This window comes from Vulpes vulpes, chromosome 14 (assembly GCF_048418805.1).
Source record: "Vulpes vulpes isolate BD-2025 chromosome 14, VulVul3, whole genome shotgun sequence".
Taxonomy (NCBI): Eukaryota; Metazoa; Chordata; class Mammalia; order Carnivora; family Canidae; genus Vulpes; species Vulpes vulpes.
In genome coordinates this window covers 79,860,954-79,883,979 of record NC_132793.1, presented here as the reverse complement: position 1 = coordinate 79,883,979, position 23,026 = coordinate 79,860,954, and the positions used below count along the sequence as shown (strand labels likewise).

The 23,026-nt window shown below is 38.0% G+C and overlaps 1 protein-coding gene across 4 annotated transcripts in view; it reads right to left on the bottom strand.

Moving 5' to 3' along the window:
* Positions 1–23,026, bottom strand: part of TUBGCP5 (tubulin gamma complex component 5) — a 59,087-nt gene that overhangs the window by 17,568 nt on the left and 18,493 nt on the right. Inside the window, exons 7-16 of one of the 4 annotated variants that reach the window (XM_025982252.2) lie at positions 14,287–14,404; positions 13,664–13,753; positions 12,411–12,504; positions 11,451–11,697; positions 8,984–9,186; positions 6,968–7,083; positions 5,650–5,918; positions 4,169–4,367; positions 3,396–3,584; positions 2,215–2,397 (exon numbers count right to left, since the gene is read on the bottom strand). In XM_025982252.2, coding sequence (XP_025838037.2) covers positions 2,215–2,397; positions 3,396–3,584; positions 4,169–4,367; positions 5,650–5,918; positions 6,968–7,083; positions 8,984–9,186; positions 11,451–11,697; positions 12,411–12,504; positions 13,664–13,753; positions 14,287–14,404 — 1,708 coding nt within the window. The remainder of the gene's footprint in view (positions 1–2,214; positions 2,398–3,395; positions 3,585–4,168; positions 4,368–5,649; positions 5,919–6,967; positions 7,084–8,983; positions 9,187–11,450; positions 11,698–12,410; positions 12,505–13,663; positions 13,754–14,286; positions 14,405–23,026) is intronic. The other 3 variants (XM_025982253.2, XM_025982254.2, XM_072737001.1) reach the window with 3 other exon arrangements.

Here is a 23,026-nt window from a genome sequence, read left to right as displayed (position 1 = left end):
CTGTTGGTGAGAACTGTGGAGAAAGCCACTCTACATATTGCTGGTGGGAATCAGAAAAAATACAGCCCATATGAAGAGAAATTTGGAGTAGCTAGCAGAATTGCACACACATTTACCCTTTTACCCAGCAATCCCATTCTAGGAATATACTCCAAAGTTACACTGGCAAAAATATGAAGCAAGATGTACAAGACTTGTTAGTCATTGCATATACGCACAGCAGAACAGAAACCCAAATGCCCACCAACAGGACAAATGACAGAATACAGTGGAAAGCCAGACAGCTGTAAAGGAGTAAGGACAAGCTCTCTAGCTTATAAATGGAGTGGATGTGAGACACATTAGTAACATAAGAAAAATAAACCAGATGCCAGAGTGGGCAATGCATGCTACCTTTTGTATAGTAGGCAATGAGGAAATGGAATACAGACACATGTTTTTGATTCCAAAAAATAAATACCTGAAGGATAAAACAAAATCTAATAAAAACAGTTACTTAAAGGAAAGGGAGAAAAAGGGTGGGAACAGGACTAGAAGACAGTTCTCCCTAGAAGTGCCACTGTACCAGTGATTTTAACTTAAGACATATACAGCTGTTTACATAATTAAGAAACAAAAGCCAATCAAGAAAAAAAAAACAAAGCAATTCCTAAAAGTAGGAAATAAATGAAAACAAATGAACTTGACCTTATATTAAGCTGGTGGCATAATCATATGGAGAATTATTCCAAGTGGCCTTGAAATACAGTATTCTGATGACTTGACAGTACAGGAAGAAAAGAATCACAAACCTTAATTTAAGCTCTCAGTGGGCTATTATTACTTTGGAACTATTACTTATTATAGAATTAAAAAACCATTCGTTACATCAATGTGTTAGTAAGCACTCAAGAGACGAAGTACAAAGGAAAACCAAAGAGTTGAAAACTAATCTTTAATATAAATTGGAAATACCAATATGAAATTATGATTAATTTTTTTCTTCCTACATATTTCATCACTCTGTCCACTGAGAAACCCCAGAAGTACTAACAATCCAATACTGATGAATACTCTGGCACCCAGATAAAGGTGTTTTTAAGCTACCAAATAGATGGGCCCAGTGCTTCTGGGAGAGGTGCACAAGCCTAAGGCAGGAGGTGCACAGGACCAGCCTGCACATCCAATTAGCCCTGAAAGTAAAGATACTCTCTCAGATTACTAGGGTCATATGAAGGGGTGCCTTTGGGTAAAAAATGGGAGTCTGAGCAACAAAAAAAGAAAAGCTGCAATAGACTGTGACTTTAAATATAACAAATTTATGAGTTTCTGCTAATAGTGAAAAACAACTTTCCCTGTTTTCCATGGGGGTTGCTGGGCACATAACTCACGAAAATTCTGTTTTTATGGAGGAATTAAAGGTAATAAAAAAGAATGACACAAAAATAAAAGAAATTAGAATAATCTACTAAGTAGTAGCTTGGTAATCTAGCATGGCTATGAGGAAATGACATGTAATGTTAATTATTATGACTGCTATTCGTGAAGGACCTCTGAGGATGTGAAGAAAAGAAGCTAAGTAAGAGAACCGAGCAGGGATGCGGAAGAGAAAAAAGACTACCAAGCAGTGTATTAGATTCACAAAGATTTGGTGGTACCAACCCACAGACCTGGGTGAGCTGAACGTTCAGCAGACAGACCAAGAGGCACTGAGACAGGCTTGATCAGCTCTACAGTTGAGGGTAAGAGAGAGCCGAATCTTAACCACTAGACCACCAGGGTTGACATAACAGTTTGAAAACATGCAACTCTATCTATTAAGTGGTAGAAACCATTTCCCAACCCTGAACGCAGGCTGACCCGTGACTAGGTTTGACCAACAGCCTGTGGTGGAAGTGAAAGTCTGTGATGCCTGGAGCTCAGGCGTCGGCAGGTCTCAGAACATCACCTAAGACTCCTGTGTAAGGAGGCCAAGCACAGCTGGCTGGAGGACAAGGACTTCAGGGCTGTGAGGGTAGGCCACCAGACTGACAGTCTACCTGGTTCCATCTCATCGTCTCCTTAGTGGGCAAGTCATTTAGCTACCTTCTGCCTCAGTTTTCTAATATGAAAAATAATACTCATAAAATTCATAGCGTGAGCGCGAGGATTAAATAACATACCTAAGAATTCACAGCAGAAGTGTTGCACATGGATTATTTTATATTATTTAGACTAAAAGGTCTTATGTTTTACCGTAAACTATCTTCAGGATAACGTTGTCCTACTGCTTCTTGAAGCTGCACATTAAGGAAAGACACATTCTGCCAGGTCTCCTTTTCTCTTATTTTATCAAAAATTGATGTGTAGAAGTCATACATGGTATCTCCACCTTCCATTAAGAAAAAATTTCTCATGGCTTGTAAGTATTCAACCAACCTAAACAGAAAATAAACACACAAAGATCTTGCACTCTTGAGACTGAATTCTGGATTAGGACCAGGCTTTGTACACTACTAATTTTAAAACAGGTTTACAAAACCTACATTTACAAAAAATAGAAATGTTAACACCTTTTAAAGACTTTTTAAGTAAAAAAATAGTATATGTTTGTTTTTAATAGAAAGAAATAAATTACTTTCCTATTACATTGTAGAAAGATGGGAAAAGTCAAAAAACTGTAACAAACTGAAGTTAGTCCAAATCCTGCTATTCATAGTGAATTTCTACTGTTAATTCTTGGGGTATTTCTTTCTAGCCCTTTTTTCTATGCATTAAAAAAATATACTTCCCATCATATTATATATCCTGCATTTTAAGCTTTAAGAACATTTTATATTATTTCAAACTCTGGACAAACATAATTCCTTTTTAAAGATTTTATTTATTTATTTAAGACACACAAAAAGAGGCAGAGACAGAGGCAGATGGAGAAGCAGGCTCTCTGTGGGGAGCCCAATGCGGGACTTGATCTTGAGACTCTAGGATCATGACCTAAGCCAAAGGCAGACACTCAACCACTGAGCCACTCAGGCATCCCTGGACAAACATAATTTGTATGAAACAAAGTTTATACTTGACATGGATATGCCATAGTTTATACGGCTATATCATATTTATGGATGTATCATTATTTAAAGAACTAATCATCCATTACTAAGTAATTTCATGTTCTTCCCTCTGACAGCAAACTTTCTGATGGGCATTTTTGTGCAACAAGCTTTTTTTGTATTTCTTTCAGGACAGAATCTCAGATACAAAGGATTAAATTTTGCAATATAATGGTATGAAACACTGATAGTTGATTCTCTCAGAAGAAAACTGTTTATCATGTACCCATTAGTTACTCTATTAACTTGAAATACAGATTTCAAAATAATTTCAACTGTTTTAAAGTACAATAACCTACTTCCAACACAAAACTACTCCCTTAATACCTGTAATCCTTTTTTAGAGTTCGCATGAGGTTTCCACAGCACTCTAGATATTGCTTATCAATATGAGGATAGAGGCAAGATCTCAGTGTTAACTCAAAAGTCTGGCACGTCACGGATTCTGATGATCTATCCACACATATATCTCCACCAGCAAACTTCTCATGAAAGTCACTCTGTTCTAAATATAACCTTTAAGATAAAAATGTGAGTCTCTTTTTATGAGCTGTTGTCAACAGAATTCCCTTAATCAAAACTCCAGAGTCCCATTTTTACCTTTAAAGTTACCAAATATTACAGAAAGAAACTTCCCCCCAAAATATTCTTTACACAAAAACAGTTTTTCAGCCATTTCAACCCTTCTTCCTTAAGGGTCAAGTACTGAGTAGATCTTTTTAATCACTGGGCCGCAGGCAGTGAAAAATGGCCATTAGACAACAGGGTGCTAAAAATACATAAGGGTCAAGATGCATTTTAAGCAGGGTATGTGTGTGTGTGTTTGTGTCTGATGCCTGCACATAACCCAGATGTTCAGAAGTATCTTCTGTATGAGTGATGGCAACTCCCCATGGATATAGGGCACATCGAAAAGCCTGTGGACTTTCATAAACAAGGAGGCCAAACTGAATACAATGTCCTTTTGCATTTCAGTCATTAGAAAAGATGAGCTACAAAGGATTTTAAGGGTGGAAAGCCCCACCTTGCAGAAATAAATGGTTACTAAATATTGCACAGATTTTATTTAAATCATCCAATATCTTGCAGGTATGTATCACCTTGCAAAGTTAATTGCCAGCAGTGGATCGTGAACATCATCCAGTTCCAGATGCCTTTCAGCAATGGACTGCATCTTAATTAGGTTCTCTTTGGTTGCCTGCTGCTCAGTGAAGACCTGTGTAGTAGAATCTTCTCCATGTCGAAGGCGTGACTGTACAGATTCCAGAAACAGGGTATACAAGCTTTTTCTTTCTGCATCTGAAACATGAAGAAAGATGTATGGTGAACTATGTTCTGGTAAATGATAGTAACATTAAGAAATACTAAATAGTTTTATCTTTTTTTTTTAAACATTTTATTTATTTATTCATGAGACAGAGTGAGGGAGGCAGACTCCCCACGGAGCAGGAAACCCAATGCAGCACTCGATTCCAGGACTCTGGGATCATGACCTGAGCCAAAGGCAGATTCTTTTTTATTTTTTTTTTTTATTTTTTAAATTTATTTATGATAGTCACAGAGAGAGAGAGAGGCAGAGACATAGGCAGAGGGAGAAGCAGGCTCCATGCACCGGGAGCCCGACGTGGGATTCGATCCTGGGTCTCCAGGATCGCGCCCTGGGCCAAAGGGAGGCGCCAAACCGCTGCGCCACCCAGGGATCCCCCAAAGGCAGATTCTTAACCAACTGAGCCACCTAGGGGCCCTAAATAGTTTTATCTTAATATAGCTTGGTATTTTTCCTTTGGCTTATGAGAGTCTATCCCTGTTTCTTTACTTCTACAGTATGGTAGAACTAAATAATTTTATATTCTATTAGACAACCGCAAAGCTCAGAAACATTCAAAGCATAAGCTAATTTTTTCTGAAAGAGTAATACCATAAACTGGATGCTTAACAGTTAAGTTAACCACCATAGTGGATAGCACTATGATAATACTAATTGGAGTCATAATTTCTTTGGGGAAAACACTTCTTACAGTGACCCTAGAAGCTCATTACATTTTATTATTGAGTCAAAAAGGAAATGTTCCACAAAGTGAAATATTACTTAAATACAATAATACAAAGAAATGTAAAACTAAGATAATTTACAAACAATTAAGGTCACATATATACTTTCAATTCTTTTTAAGTCAGTTGATAAAACCTGAAGTATTTCATTACTTAAATTGTAAAAAAAAAAAAAAAAAAAAGGCCATAAATATATCAAAATTTTCTCAAGATCTATGATCATGTCTGAACCACTGAACCACCAAATTCCTATCCACCAGGGTTTATATTTATGGTCTTCAACAGCTAAATGCTGCACTGTATTAAGAAATGGAAGAAAATTAGAAACACAGTGCTGAAAATTTCCATTGAGGATATTCTTTAATCAGGAGTAGTAATTTGATCAAGGTGGTAATTTCCACAAAAGTAAAAGGCTTTGATAATTTTCAAACTACAAAATAATTACATATCTATCTCAGGATGACAAGAGTGAAGAGAGAAGAGTTGCCTGAATGCTGAAAGATATATGAAGAAGGAAACTGCTACCTACCTCTGGCTGTGTCCTGGCATGTGGTGCTCTCCACACACTGCAGGTTCTTCAGCAGCTGCATTGACTTGCCAGCCATAATTATCTGCTTAAGGACAGGTTTGAGGAAGGACACCATGGTATGCTGCCTGCTGGAGGGCCCCTGGTCACTTCCAGAACTTGCACTAGCATTATCACTCATTTTTTCTTCATTTTCTGTCTTTTCTGATACGCTGTATAGTGTATAAGTGGCATACCAAAAATCTCTGTGATTTACTGGAACGTTTTTGTTTCTGTAGAGATTCAAAAGAATTTTAAATTTCAACTTTTCAGCCTTAAAAACAAGAGTACATCTATTCTAGCTTAGGCATGTTGTCCAGACATTCCAAAACAGTTTTATCAATTATTAGTAAAATGAAGCACAAAATGGGGCAGAGGTTTATCCGACTTCAGTTTAACATAGAAAAGTAGATAAATACTCTTAATGGCATAGGTAAAATTTAACTAACTAGAAAGTTTCTTAAATTGGAATGAAACAATGGTCAAGTCACTCATCACCCTCTAAGAACAGCCAGAATCCTATTTTCGCAAAATTATCATGCAAGATCAATGAAAAAACAAAATGACAGACGTGACTTAGTTAGAGAAGGTCTGCTAATTTACATGAGCACTGCATAAACAAGGTTACCTTTTCAGAACTGTAAGAACTTAATGCTCTCCTTCTTGATGAGTTAAATGGATAGCTATCCATAAAAATCATACATCTAAACAGAGTGCATTAATTTAAAACTGAGTTAAGAGAGTTGTATATAGCAGTGTATATGATTCTATTCAGAAAAATCAATTAACTGAAGGGGAAATCATAACAAGTGACTAATGATTTTCCTTGCTTTATTAAATATTATATGAAGGAGGGTAATCAAAGAAACCCCTAGCTAATTTGGATAAATACCATATTAAAGGCATATTCTGTAACATATTCATATCTTTTATCCTACAGATAATTTATAATGGGAATTAATTGAAGCCATTTAATATTACCTAAATTCATTTCATGGGAAGCAATGTGCCTTTTACAGTATCAGCCAATCATAAGCACTATCATTTAAAAAACAGAATTTGCTAAGAAAAGGTATAAATTTACATAAAACTTGGAACTTTTTTTGGGTACCTAACATCTACAAAAATGCAAAAGAACTTGTTTATGATAAAAACACAGCTCTGTCACTTGCACTAGTCTCCCTCAGCATCACCTGAACCAACAAAAGTGTATGATTTTCCTGTGAGAGAAAAGAGGTGCAAGCATTTCCCCACATCTCCCAAGCTGTGTGGAGGACCTGACCTTTGGATGATAAACTCCCTAGCACCATCACATAGATGTCCGTGCACGATCCACTCATCCACAATCTGCAGGTAGGGTCGTACTGTTTCAACCCAGAGAGAGAACAGAAGCGAGACCTGAGGGCAGAGTGTACAGTCAATTCTCAGAACTTCCTTGTCCCTGGATAAAATGAAGTTTAAATATTTCTGATACTTTTTTTTTTTTCTTTTCTAGAAAGGGAAAGAGAGTGCACACACAAGGGTGGGTCCAGGGAGAGAGGGGAGAGAGAATCTTTAGCTACCTCCACACCCAGCATAGAGCTCAAAGTGGGGCCTGATCTCATGATCCTGAGATCATGATCTGAGCCGAAATCAAGTCACATGCTTAACCAACTAAACCACCCAGGCATCCCTCTGAAATACCTTTTAAAAAGTGATGGGATTTCTGCTTTTTGACAGAAATTAAGAAATTAAAAATCCAAAACATACTTTATAAAATCCTTATGAAAACTCACCTAAAGATAAGATGACCATATCATCTGTAGTCCATACCAGGACTCTCTTGGGAATTAAAGTTACAAGAGGGTTACAAGAGCAGTCTTAAGTTGGATAGTACAAACTGAGGAACAGCTACCCTATCTAAAACATGTTATTAGCAAAACGTCCATTAAGAATGAAGAAATGAGGGATGCCTGGGTGGCTCCGCATTTGGCTCAGGGCATGATTCTGGAGTTCCGGAATCGAGTCCCACTTCAGGCTCCCTGCAGGGAGCCTGTTTCTCCCTCTACCTATGTTTCTGCCTCTGTCTCTGTGTCTCTCATGAATAAATAAATAAAAATCTTAAAAAAAAAAAAAAAATGAAGAAATGATTTCATTCTATTATACTTCCCAGTAGGAAAAAAATTGCATAGCTGAAAGAAATAAAACTGTTTTATAGTGAACTGCAGGACCAAAATGGTGAGAAAACAAAGTTACATCAAGGTACTAGGAAACAACACCTAAAATGTGTATCCAAACAAACCTGCAGCTTTCTAGACTATAGTTTCCGTTAGATTTGTATTTTTTAAAATTAAAAAAATTTTAAAATGGTATGTATTAAAATTTTAAATTAAAAAAATTTTAAATTAAAACATGTAACACAAAAAATACTATCTTAGGCATTTTTGAAAGGTTTTATTTATTTGAGAGAGAGAGAGCACTAGAGAGACAGAGCAAGGACAAGGTGGGAGGCAGAGGGAAAAGGAGAAGCAGACTCCCCTGAGTAGGGAGCCCAACCCAGGGCTCATGACCTGAGCTGAAGGCAGATAATCAACTGAGCTACTCAGGTGCCCCTATCTTAAGCATTTTTAAGTGTACAGTTCAGTAGTGTTAAATATATTCATATTGTTGTGAATGTTTTTCTTGGGCATGCTGCGGAACTGAAACTCTGCACCCATTAAACATCTTCCCTCTTCTCCCTTCCCAGTTTGTGGCAGCCACCATTCTATTTTGTTTCTATGAATTTGACTACTCTAGATACCTTATATAATCTGTATTTTTATTGAAGAGTAATTGCAAACATCTATATAAGTCAGCTAGATGTTTTTCACATCTTGCTTTTTACGTTTTGCTTTCCCCTTGCCGCATCCTCCCCATAATCTCTGTGATTAAAGCCAAGAAGCCAGTTTCCTGTAGTGCTGATTTTAGAAGCTTATTTAAAAACTCTGAACAGGGACATCTGGGTCTGGGTGGCTCATTGGTTTAGCACCTGCCTTTGGCCCAGGGCGTGATCCTAGAGTCCCGGGATTGAGTTCCACATCAGGCTCCCTGCATAGAGCCTGCTTCTCCTTCTGCCTGTATCTCTGCCTCTCTATCTCTCTCTCTGTGTCTCTCATGAATAAATAAAATCTTTAAAACAAAACAAAACAAAACTCTGAACAACTGTTATGACACACCATGATTTAAGCAGTATTTTTACAAAGAGCTATGACAGGCTATCTACCACTACTTTGGCTGAACAGAAGGGAGTCACACAACTTAGGATGAAGGTCTTACATACAGTTTGCTCAGAGGCTTCTCCAACATTGTCATATTCAAGAATGGCCTTGTACAGTGTGTTGAGCAGGTGAGATGCCCGAACAACATTTCGAGTGTCAGGTGGAACTTCTGCTACTCCAGTACTAAATACTTTGTGCAGAACTTTGAGCTGAGCCAGTCGAGGTGACAACTTATCCACCACTATTGCAAGAGTTATTGTGGTGTCTGTAAAATATCAAAAAATCAAACCCTTTAGCAAGGAAGAATATCTGCATTCAGAAAAGGATATAAATGCTAAGTCACTTATGGAAAGACATGGCAAACTAGGGCATGGTGGATTTTTTTTTTTTTTTAAAGAAAGCACTTTATTTTTTTTTAAGATTTTGTTTTTTTAATCTGTTCATGAGAGACACACAGAGAGAGAGGCAGAGGCACAGGCAGAGGGAGAAGCAGGCTCCATGCAGGGAGCCCGACGTGGGACTCAATCCTGGGACCCCAGGATCACACCCTGGGCCGAAGGCGGCACTAAACCGCTGAGCCACTGGGGCTGCCCGGGCGTGGTGGATTTTAATCTCCCATCATAAGGAGCTAATTTCTCTAAAGAAAGAAAACTCAGAAGATAAATAATATATAATGGAACTCACAGTTCAGGGGAAAGGAAAGGAAATAAAAGTGATTCTTAAATATATAGAGATATTCAACCTCAATTATAATAAAAGAATACAAATTAAAACTACACTGGGCAAATAAAAAAGACTTCAGTGGGCTATTACATTAATGAGGAGATGGTTCCTACGAAGGGGAGCAAGAATAAGTTTTTTCATGGAGATGAAAGAGCTCTGTATCCTGAGGATGGAAGTGGATTTACAAATATATGTGATATTTGTCACGTGATAAAGTGTCACAGAACTATACACGAAGATACCACTCCCCTCCCCACAAAATAGCAAGTGCCTGCAAAACTGCTGAAACTCATGTCAGGTCTGCAGAACAATAAATGTAATGTGCCAATGTCAATTTCCTAGTTTTGATAACATACCATAATAATGGTAAGGTGGGAATTATTGGAGGAAGTTGGGTGATGGGAACCTGGGATGTCTGGGTACTATATTTTTGCAGTAGTTGAAAATGAAAGTAGAGGGCAGGGGGAAGCCAAAAATGCTGGTTACCATTTTAAATCTGTTTGATAACACACTGTTGATAACACACTGTTAACAAGAGTGTGAGGACACAGGTACTCATATATATTGCTGGTTTAATAACACACTGTTGGCAAGGGTAATCATATACATTGCAGGCAACCATGTGGAATACGTATCAAAATCACATATGCCATCACATTCTCTTTAACCTAGGAATTCCATTAAGAATTTATGCTACAGGGATGCCTGGGTGGCTCAGTAGTTGAGCATTTATTTGCCTTTGGCTCAGGTCATGATCCCGTGGTACTAGGATTGAGTTCTGCATTAGGGTCCCTGTGGGAAGCCTGCTTTTCCCTCTGCCTATGTCTCTGCCTCTCTGTCTCTCATGAATAAATAAAATCTTAAAAAAAAATTTATACTATAGCTTGCTTCACATTAAGTAAGCAGTTATCACTATAGCACTATTGACAATAGCAGATCAGAAACAACCTAAATGTACATTCACACAACTAAATACTCAATTTGTAAAAAAGATGAGGAAGCTCTTTACATTTTTGTATGGTTTAATCCTCAAAACCCAAATTAGGAAACAATTTGAAGAGAGGGACGCCTGGGTGGCTCAGTGGTTGAGCGTCTGCCTTCGTGCCCAGGGCATGATCCTGGAGTCCCTGATCGAGTTCTACATCGGGCTCCCTGCATCAAGCCTGCTTCTCCCTCTGCCTAGGTCTCTGCCTCTCTCTCTGTGTCTCTCATGAATAAATAAATTTTAAAAAAATCTAAAAAAAGAAAAAAGAAAAAAAATAATTCGAAGAGAGAAGTTAACAGACTACCAGGTATGTATATATGAATATGTATTGCTTGCATGTGTTTAAATTATTTCTGGGGATGCCTGGGTGGCTCAGTGGTTGAGAGCCTGCCTTTAGCCCAGGACATGATCTTGGAATCCCAGGATGGAGTCCCACATCGGGCTCCCTACATGGAGCCTGCTTCTCCCTCTCCCTGTGTCTCTGTCTCTCTCTGTGTGTCTCTCATGAATAAATAAATAAAATCTCAAAAAATATATATTATTTCTGGAAGAATGCAAAAGAAACTTATGACTTGGTTGTCTCTGGGGAAGGGAACTGAGTACTTGGCTAGAGAACTTGCACAGGAAGAATAATTTTCACTGTAAACTTTCTGTACTATTTGGATTTTTAGAGAATGAATGGTTTAATACAAATTTAAAATGATCATGAATATTACTTATTTGTCATAGAATTTACAAACTTTGTATAATTTAATAACCTAGATGGCATTCTAAATATTACTTATGTGTCTTAGAAGTAAAAAGGAAGGATATTTAAATACCATTATTGATGATGTACTTCTCAATGTCTGTAAGTTCCTTTTTGAAACTAATGAAGTATTTGTATAGGGCCCACATGAAAGCCTGGTATGTCCTAAAGGGAGCTTCAGTCAACTTCTTGGGAAGAGAACCATTTCCAGGTAACATGCCTTCGGAGCTATGCCCCATGACTTCATCGATGAACTCTTGGAGTCGAAATACAACCTGGCCATATGCTGCTATTTGTTCTAGCACTGATCGTAAACAACTCTATAATAGAAGCAAACCGCAAACATTTGAAGTCCTCAAAAAACATTCAAATACATATTCGTTCACTAAAATATTTATTTCACGACTGGTTTCTTTGGGTCACTGTTTTAAACAGTGTGCTTAGTAGACGACAAATAAAATGAATAGTTTTATACTCCAAGGAAACAATGTAAGCATTAATTTCTACAGAATACAGAATTGTGGCTTACACTTTTTAAAAACACATATAAGGTAAGTAAATGTACTAAAAACAAAAAATTTATAGTACACAGCTTCCCAATACAGAATTGACAGAAATAAAAAGGAGAAAACATAAATTGAAACTAAATGTGAATATAACAAACTATTAAAGAATTCTCTAGCACTATAAACACGCACAATTTAATTTTGCCTTTTGGATCTCAAGTGTATTTAATAATTAATTTTGATACTGCAAAATGGTTTAAAGTTACAGAACTATGGTTTACATAAACTCTATTATTTGGGCAGCCCGGGTGGCTCAGTGGTTTAGTGCCGCCTTCAGCCCAGGGCATAATCCTGGAGACCGGGGATCAAGTCCCACGTCAGGCTCCCTGCATGGAGCCTGCTTCTCCCTCTGCCTGTGTCTCTGCCTCTCTCTCTCTCTATCTCTCATGAATAAATAAATTTTAAAAATCTTAAAAAAAAGATTTAAATCCTATTAATTTTAATTACAATAAATACAAATAACTTACATGTGTCAAATGAGTTACTGTAACACTGTTTCTCACAGTTACTTTTCCATCTATCAACTGAAATATAAAGAGCTTTTTCACCCCTGAAAGTAACCTAAAATGAAATAAAAGAGATAAGCCTACAAAAATATTCATTACAGTAATGCCTAAAAATATTTTCTTCTAAATTTTTATTTAAATTTTAGTTAGCTGACATAAAGTATAATATTGGTTTCAGGAGTAAAATTTAGTGATTCATTACTTGCATATAATAACCAGCACTCATCATAACAAGTGCCTTCCTTATTAGCCCATCCCCACCCACATCCCTCCATCAACCCTGTTTGTTCTCTACTGTTAAGAATTCTTTTGGTTTGCCTCCCCCTTTCTCCTTCTCTTTTTTTCTCACTTCCCACACATTCACCTGTTTTGTTTCCTAAATTTCCCCAAATGAATGACATCATATGGTATTTGTCTTTCTCTGACTGACTTACTCACTTAGCATAATACACTCTAGCTCCATCCTTGTCATTGCAAACACTGCTTAAAAAATTTTAATGAAAGATTCAGAATTGGGGGTTTGGGGCAAAGAGAGCAGATAATTAGAAAATAGAGGGCATCAATCTTTTTATCTGATTACCATAAGACTCAAGACATTTCAACATCATCTTAGAAGTCAAGACAGCGTTGTCAAAGCATTTCCTCATCTGTGTGATGGCCTAAATAAGTCTTCCCATTTTTAAGAATGTCAATATTATACTTTGTGGCAGAGGATCAAAACCTGAAAATCTCAGCAGTATCAGCACTACATGCTGCATTTCTCATTTTCATTTTTATGGGAACACAATCTAAATTTTTTTTTTTTCCACAATCTAAATTCTTAGGTTCCTGGTTTCCAGGTAAAAGAAACAGGATCTCACTGACATACTCTGCCTATTAAGAGCAGTTAGCAGCAAACTAGGAGCCTTTCTTTGAACTCAGTAATTAAAAAAATAATGGTTTAATCTAATTAAATAGCATACTAAATGATTTAAGATGAAAAAAAAAAAATAAACATATCAAATTCCCACAATCTCCACAATCAAATTTGAAGTTTGGGTTTCCTGAGTCCCCCCATTTACACTTAGGTGCCTACTAGAAACAGTTTCGGGTTAAACCTAATGGCCTGTTTCTAGTATGAATGTGAAAAAAACCATGAATACTTTTCCTTAAAAAACCAAAATTCTGCTTCTCAGTAACAAAATCTTCTACACTATTAGTTTAATAGGTCTTACCATAAGGTTTCCCGAATAACCTGTGTCTCAGTAACAAAAACTCTGTCATCTGGAACATATAACGGGTCACTGCTATACAAGTGTTGGTCCCTATTAGATAGCAAACATCAAATGTTAATGTAAAGGTTTCTCATGAAGTAAAATTATGTTTAGTAACATATGCATTAGGTGGTAATTTAACCAGTAATCAATAAACAAATAACATGCTTTAAATGCCCTCCATACTCATTTCTACATGTCAATTATAATTCTTTCAGAAGTATTTTCAGAACAATTCCAATTATTATATTCATTATTGATTTAACCAAGTGTTTAAAACTATGCACTGTTTTAGAAAAATAGTAACCGTACTTTTGCAATAAGTGCATTAAAACAGAAATCAAATGGGCTAATTCATACCAATCCATTAGCTTTGAAAATAAATAAAAAAAAAACAGACTATAATTAAATAATAACCTCATTTTTAAAATAAATAACTGAAAACTATGTTCAATTAGAATTGTTAAAAAAAAACAAGTTTAAATTTCAGGGAAGTATTTGATATAAGCCACAAATCAACAGCAAATATTAAAACATCAAAGTTTCTTCAATTAACACATTAAGTGAAAAACTTAGCTTCTTACCAGACAGCAGCTAAATTGGAGTACAAATGTAAACTATGAGGAAATCTTGAGGATCTGGCTGTCCAGTATTGATGAACCACATGCTGTTCCAGCCAACTCTGGCCATCTATCTCATCTACTAAAAGAATATTTAATAAGTTTAAGTTATGAGAGTTAACAAAAAATACTGGAGCAGCTATCCCAAAATTCTGGATTTACGACTCCATTCAAATATGCAATTTAAAAAAGCCCTTTAACTTACCAAACTCAACACCCAAAAAACCAAATAATCCAGTTAAGAAATGGGCAGAAGACATGAATAGATACATTTCCACAAAAAAAACACATCCAGACAGCTAACAGCCTCATGAAAAGATGCTCAACATCACTCACCATCAGAGAAATACAAATCAAAACCACAACACAATACCACCTCACACCTGTCAGAATGGCTAAAATTAACAACACAAGAAACAACAGATGTTGATGAGGATGCAGAGAAAGGGGAACCCTGCTACACTGTTGGTGGGAATGCAAACTGGTGCAACCACTCTGGAGAACAGTATGGAGGTTCCTCAAAAAGTTAAAAACAGAACTACTCTCTGATCCAGCAATTGCACTATTAGGTATTTAACCAAAGGATATAAAAATACAGATTCAAAGGGATAGATATACCCCAATGTTTACAGCAGCATTATCAACAACAGCCAAACCATGGAGAGGGCCCGAATGTCCATCGACTGATGAACAGATAAAGAAGATATGGTATACATACACAATGGAGTATTACTCAGTAATCAAAAAGAATGAAACCTTGCCATTTGCAGCCACATAGATGGAGCCAGAGTGAAATAAATCAGAGAAAGACAAATATCATATGATCTCACTCTTATGATATGAAGCAAAACAGATGAGCATATGGGAAGGGGGAAAAGAAAAAAAGGAGAGAGGGGAAACAAGCCATAAGAGACTCTTAATGATAGAGAATAAACTGAGGACTGATGAAAGGAGTTGGGGACGGGCTCTACAGAAGGGTGATGGGTATTAAAAAGGGCACTTGTGATGAGCACTGGGTGTTGTATGTAAGTGATGAATCACTGAATTCTACTCCTAAAACCAATATTGCACTGTATGTTAACAAAAGTTAAATTAAAAGAATCCTTAAGAACAGAAAAAAAAAAATCCTTAAGAACAGTATACACACACACACATACATATAAAATGTATATTCAAAATTTAAATATCATTGGCTATAAAGAAAAATTACTCTATTTTAAATGAACTATGAATAAGAAAACACAGACAGTATATTCAAATAGTTCAATAATCATGAAAGAAATTGAAATGGTAATCAAAGATGTTCTCATGAATCCCCCCAAACCCTTAGGACTGGGACTAAGCTTTAAAGAACTAAATGGATTATAAAGCTAATATAAATTTGCTTCTAAACGAGATAATTACATAAGAAGAAATAATAATGACATAAAAATGAAAAATCCTAAATTAAAAACAGCTAACCTAGGGGCACCTGACTGGCTCAGTTTGTTGATCATGTGACTCTCGATCTCAGGGTCTTGAGTTCGCAGGAGCCCTACATTAAGCATAGAGCTTATTTTTTTTTTAAAGTAGTTTTTAGGGGATCCCTGGGTGGCTCAGCGGTTTGGCGCCTGTCTTTGGCTCAGGGCGCGATTCTGGAGACCCGGGATCAAATCCCACATCGGGCTCCGGGTGTATGGAGCCTGCTTCTCCCTCTGCCTGTCTCTGCCTCTCTCTCTCTCTCTCTCTGTGACTATCGTAAATAAATAATAATTAAAAAAAAAAAGTAGTTTTTACTACTTTAATAAGAGAATCATTAATTCATTAATCATTAATAAGAGAATAATTATTCAGGAATTCAAAGATGATTCACTATCACAAAATCTATCAATGTAGAAATAGAACAAAAGAGAAAAAGGATAGGATTATCTCACAGAGAAGAATGTATGATAAAGTTCAATATTCATGACTAAAGACTCCTGGAAAAACAGGAATAGAACTACCTTAACTCAATAAAGGCCACATACCCAGAACCTATAACAAAACCCATCACACTTAATGGAGGAATTTCAGATGTAACCCTCTCAGAAGAACAAATCCAGGAAACCTGCTCTCACTGCTGATGCTTTCTCTTCAGACTAAAGGCCTGGCCAGAACAGACACCACTAATGTGTTGCAAAGAAAATACAAGATACAAGAATTGACAGGACTGGGATGCCTGGGTAGCTCAGCTGTTGAGCATCTGCCATCCGCTCAGCATGTGATCCCAGGATCTGAGATAGAATCCCACAATAGGCTCCCTGCAGGGAGCCTGCTTCTTCCTCTGCCTGTATCTCCTCCTCTCTCTGTGTCTCTCATGAATACATAAATAACTCTTAAAAAAATTTTTGACAGGAGATAAAACTGTTTGCAAATAATGATCATCTATATAAATAAGAAGCTACTGCACAGCAAAGGATACAGTCAACAAAACTAAAAAACAACCTACAGAATGGGAGAAGATATTTGCAAATGAGGTATCAGATAAAGGGCTAGTTTCCAAGATCTATAAAGAACTTATTAAACTCAACAACAAAGAAACAAACAATCCAATCATGAAATGGGGAAAAGACATGAACAGAAATCTCACAGAGGAAGACATAGACATGGCCAACACGCACATGAGAAAATGCTCTGCATCACTTGCCATCAGGGAAATACACATCAAAACCACAATGAGATACCACCTCACACCAGTGAGAATGGGGAAAATTAACAAGGCAGGAAACCACAAATGTTGGAGAGGATGCGGAGAAAGGGGAACCCTCTTACACTGTTGGTGGGAATGTGACCTGGTGCAGCCACTCTGGAAAACTGTGTGGAGGTTCCTCAAAGAGTTAAGAATAGACCTGCCCTACGACCCAGCAATTGCACTGCTGGGGATTTACCCCAAAGATACAGATGCAGTGAAACGCCGGGACACCTGCACCCCAATGTTTATAGCAGCAATGTCCACAGTAGCCGAAATGGGGAAGGAGCCTCGGTGTCCATCGAAAGATGAATGGATAAAGAAGCTGTGGTCTATGTATACAATGGAATATTACTCAGCCATTAGAAATGACAAATACCCACCATTTGCTTCAACGTGGATGGAACTGGAGGGTATTATGCTGAGTGAAGAAAGTCAATCGGAGAAGGACAAACATTATATGTTGTCATTCATTTGGGGAATATAAATAATAGCGGAAGGGAATAGAAGGGAAGGGAGAAGAAATGGGTAGGAAATATCAGAAAGGGAGACAGAACATGAAGACTCCTAACTCTGGGAAACGAACTAGGGGTGGTGGAAGGGGAGGAGGGCGGGGGGTGGGGGTGACTGGGTGGTGGGCACTTAGGGGGGCACTTGACGGGATAAGCACTGGGTATTATTCTGTATGTTGGCAAATTGAACACCAATAAAAAATAAATTTATTATTTAAAAAAAAAAAAAAACTAACGGGGAGAGGCATCCAAGATGGTAGTATAGGATGACTCTGAACTTCCCTCCTCCCACAAACACACCAAAAGTACAACTACATATGGAGCACTTCCTCCTGACAAAAAACTGAGGGCTGACTGAACAACAAACAACAGAGGAACCACACAGAGAGGGGTAGGAGAGACAGAAACATGGTCATGACAGGAACCTGACTCCAAATGCTGTGCAGTGGGGAGACAGAGTACTGAGGGACCAATTTGGTCCCTCAAGATTTGTCAGCTGTAGGACACACAAAAAAAGCTGCATATAAAAGGACAACTAGGGATCCCTGGGTGGCGCAGCGGTTTGGCGCCTGCCTTTGGCCCAGGGCGCGATCCTGGAGACCTGGGATCGAATCCCACGTCAGGCTCCCGGTGCATGGAGCCTGCTTCTCCCTCTGCCTGTGTCTCTGCCTCTCTCTCTCTCTGACTATCATAAATAAATAAATAATTAACTTAAAAAAATAATAATAATAATAATAAAGTAAAAAAAAAAAAAAAAAAAAAAAAGGACAACTAGACTAAAATTGATGGAAACCCATTCACTACCCTAGAAGGTCCACCAAATGGCAGAGGAATACCTAAAACTCCCTCCAGGTCAGAGGTGTTGCTGAATACCATTGTTTTTTTTGTTTTTTGTTTTTGTTTTTTTTTTTTTACTTTTTTAATTGGAGTTCAATTTGCCAACATACTGCATAACACCCAGTGCTTAGCTCGTCAAGTGGCCCCCTCAGTGCCCGTCACCCAGTCACCACAACCCACCACCCACCTCCTTTTCTACAACCCCCTGTTCGTTTCCCAGAGTTAGGTGTCTCTCATGTTGTCACCCTCACTGATGTTTTCACTCATTTTCTCTCCTTCCCCTTTATTCCCTTTCACTATTTTTTTATATTCTCCAAATGAATAAGACCATGTTTTCCTTTTCCGACTGACTTATTCCACTCAGCATAATACCCTCCAGTTCCATCCACATTGAAGCAAAAGAAGAGTATTTATATTTTCTTTTTTCTTATAAATTGATATTTTATTGGTGTTCAATTTGCCTACATATAGAATAACCCCCAGTGCTCATCCCATCAAGTGCCCCCCTCAGTGCCCGTCACCCAGTCACCCCCAACCCCCACCCACCTCCCTTTCTACCACCCCTAGTTCGTTTCCCAGAGTTAGGAGTCTCTCATGTTCTGTCTCCCCTTCTGATATTTCCCACTCATTTTTTTCTCCTTCGCCCTGTATTCCCTTTCGCTATTTTTTATATTCCCCAAATGAATGAAAACATATGTTTGTCCTTCTCCGATTGACTTACTTCACTGAGCATAATACCCTCCAGTTCCATCCACGTTGAAGCAAATGGTGGGTATTTGTCATTTCTAATGGCTGAGTAATATTCCATTGTATACATAAACCACATCTTCTTTATCCATTCATCTTTCGATGGACACCGAGGCTCCTTCCACAGTTTGGCTATTGTGGACAGTGCTGCTAGAAACATCGGGGTGCAGGGGTCCCCGCGTTTCACTGCATCTGTATCTTTGGGGTAAATCCCCAGCAGTGCAATGGCTGGGTCGTAAGGCAGGTCTATTTCTAACTCTTTGAGGAACCTCCACACAGTTTTCCAGAGTGGCTACACCAGCTCACATTCCCACCAACAGTGTAAGAGGGTTCCCCTTTCTCCACATCCTCTCCAACATTTGTGGTTTCCTGCCTTGTTACTTTGCCCCATTCTCACTGGTGTGAGGTGGTATCTCATTGCGGTTTTGGTTGTATTTCCCTGATGGCCAGTGATGTGGAGCATTTTCTTCTCTGCTTGTTGGCCATGTCTAACTCTTCCTGTGTGAGATTTCTGTTCATGTCTTTTGCCCACTTCAGGATTGGACTGTTTGTTTCTTTGCTGTTCAGTTTAGCACGTTCTTATAGATCTTGGAAAGTAGCCCTTTATCTGATACGTCATTTGCAAATATCTTCTCCCATTCTGTAGGTTGTCTTTTAGTTTTGTTGACTGTATCGTTTGCTGTGCAAAAGCTTCTGATCTTGATGAAGTCCCAATAGTTCATTTTTGCTTTTGTTTCTCTTGCCTTCATGGATGTATCTTGCAAGAAGTTACTGTGGCCAAGTTCAAAAAGGGTGTTACCTATGTTCTCCTCTAGGATTTTGATGGAATCTTGTCTCATATTTAGATCTTTCATCCATTTTGAGTTTATCTTTTTGTATGGTGTAACAGAATGGTCCAGTTTCATTCTTCTGCATGTGGATGTCCAATTTTCCCAGAACCATTTATTGAAGAGACTGTCTTTTTTCCCGTGGATAGTCTTTCCTGATTTGTCGAACATTAGTTGACCATAAAGTTGAGGGTCCACTTCTGGATTCTCTATTCTGTTTCATTGGTCTATGTGTCTGTTTTTGTGCCAGTACCACACATGACCACAGCTTTGTAGTACAACTTGAAATCTGGCATTGTGATACCCCCAGCTATGGTTTTCTTTTTTAATATTCCCCCTGACTATTCGGGATCTTTTATGATTCCACATCAATCTTTTTGTGTGTGTGTGCATATAAGAATATTTGTTTTTTTTCCATGAAGCAAATTATCACGTGAGACACTGCATTGGTACACACAGCATCTGGTGTCAACAGAGGCCCCTTGAGCACTGAGTGATATATGTTGGCAAACTGAACTGCAATAAAAAGTAATTCAAAAAATAGAGGCTCCCTGGGGGAAACTGCTCCATGTAGAGGAAACCCAGGCCCTGACAGGAAACCTGCCCAGAACCTCCATCTGCACTTGCTCCTGGGCCTTCAAGACAGAAGTGATGAGTGTGCATGCCTTGGTGGTCCCAATCCCCTTCTACAGGGAGGTTTATTCTGGGCTCACACTGAGGTCGCCTCACTGTGTCACTTGCACAGTAATACACAGCCGTGTCCTCGGCTCTCAGGCTGTTCATCTGCAGATACAGTGTGTTCTTGGCGTTAAATCTGGAGATGGTGTGATTCCAAACCAATCTTAAGATAATTTGTTCCAAATATCTGAAGAGGGTCCATGGTATTTTGATAGGGATTGCATGAAATGTGTAAATTGTCCTGGGTAGCATTGACATTTTCACCATATTCATTCTTCCAATCCATGAGCATGGAATATTTTTCCATCTCTTTGTGTCTTCCACAATTTCATTCAGAAGTGTTCTGTAATTTTTAGGGTATAGATCCTTTACCTCTTTGATTAGGTTTATTTCTAGGTATCTTATGCATTTGGGTGCAATTGTAAATGGGACTGACTCCTTAATTTCTCTTTTCTCAGTCTCATTGTTAGGGTACAGAATTGCCACTGACTTATGGGCATTGATTTTGTATCCTGCCACACTGCTGTATTGCTATATGAATTCTAGCAATCTTGGGGTGGAGTCTTTTGGGTTTTCTATGTAGAGTATCATGTCATCGGTGAAGAGGGAGAGTTTGACTTCTTTGCCAATTTGAATGCTTTTAATGTCTTTTTGTTGTCTGATTGCTGAGGTGAGGACTTCCAGTACTATGTTGAATAGCAGTGGTGAGAGTGGACATCCCTGTCTTGTTCCTGATCTTAGGGGAAAGGCTCCCAGTGCTTCCCCATGAGAATGATATTTGCTGTGGGCTTTTCTTAGATGGCTTTTAAGATGTTGAGGAATGTCCCCTCTATCCCTACACTCTGAAGAGTTTTGATCAGGAATGGATGCTGTATTTTGTCAAATGCTTTCTCTGCATCTAATGAGAGGATCATATGGTTCTTTGTTTTTCTCTTGCTGATATGATGAATCACACTGACTGTTTTACGAGTGTTGAACCAGCCTTGTGTCCCAGGAATAAATCCTACTTGGTCATGGTGAATAGTTTTCTTAATGTACTGTTGGAATCTATTGGCTAGTTTCTTGTTGAGAATTTTTCAATCCATGTTCATTAGGGATATTGGTCTATAATTCTCCTTTTTGGTGGGGTCTTTGTCTGGTTTCGGAATTAAGGTGATGCTGGCCTCACAGAACAAGTTTGGAAGTATTCCATCTCTTTCTATCTTGCCGAACACCTTAGTAGAATATGCATGGTTTCTTTTTTAAACATTCGTCAGAATTCCCCTGGGAAGCCATCTGGCCTTGGACTGTTGTTTTGGGGGGTTTTTGATGACTGCTGCAATTTCCTCCCTGGTTATTGCCTGTTCAGGTTTTCTATTTCTTCCTGTTCCAGTTTCGGTAGTTTGTGGTTTTCCAGAAATGCGCCCATTTCTTCTAGATTGCCTAAATTATTGGCGTAAAGCTGCTCATAATAAGTTTTTAAGATCATTTGTATTTCCTTGGTATTGGTGGTTATCTGTCCTTTCTCATTCATGATTTTATTACTTTGAGTCTTTTCTCTCTTCTTTTTAATAAGGCTGGCTAATGGTTTATCTATCTTCCTAATTCTTTCAAAGAACTAACTCCTGGTTTTTTTGAACTGTTCCACAGTTCTTCTGGTCTGTATTTCATTGAGTTCTGCTCAAATATTTATTAACTCTCATCTTATGCTGGGTGTAGGATCTATTTGCTGTTTTTTCTTCAGCTCCTTTAGGTGCAAGGTTAACTTGTGCACTGGAGTTCTTTCAGTTTTTCGATGAATGCATGTATTGCGATGTATTTCACCCTCAGGACTAGTTTTGCTACATCCCAAAGATTCTGAACAGTTGTATCTTTATTCTCATTAGTTTCCATGAATCTTTTTAATTCTTCTCTAATTTCCTGGTTGACTCTGTCATCTTTTAGCAGGATGGTCCTTAACCTCCACGTGCTTGAAATCCTTCCAAACTTCTTCTTGTGATTTAGTTCTAATTTCAAAGCTTTATGGTCTGAGAATATGCAGGGGATGATCCCAATCTTTTGGTATAAGACCTGATTTGTGACCCAGTATGTGGTCTATTCTGGAGAAAGTTCCATGTGTACGTGAGAAGAATGTGTATTCAGTTGCGTTTGGATGTAAAGTTCTGTAAATATCTGTGAAATCCGTCTGGTCCAGTGTATCACTGAAAGCTCTTATTTCTTTGGAGATGTTTTGCTTAGAAGATCTGTCGATTGTAGAAAGCACTACATTCAAGTCACCAAGTACATGTGTATTATTATCTAAGAATGTCTTAACTTTCACTATTAATTGACTGATATACTTGGCAGCTCCCACATTCATGGCATAAATATTGATGATTGTTAGGTCCTATTGTTGAATAGATCCTTTAGGTATGATA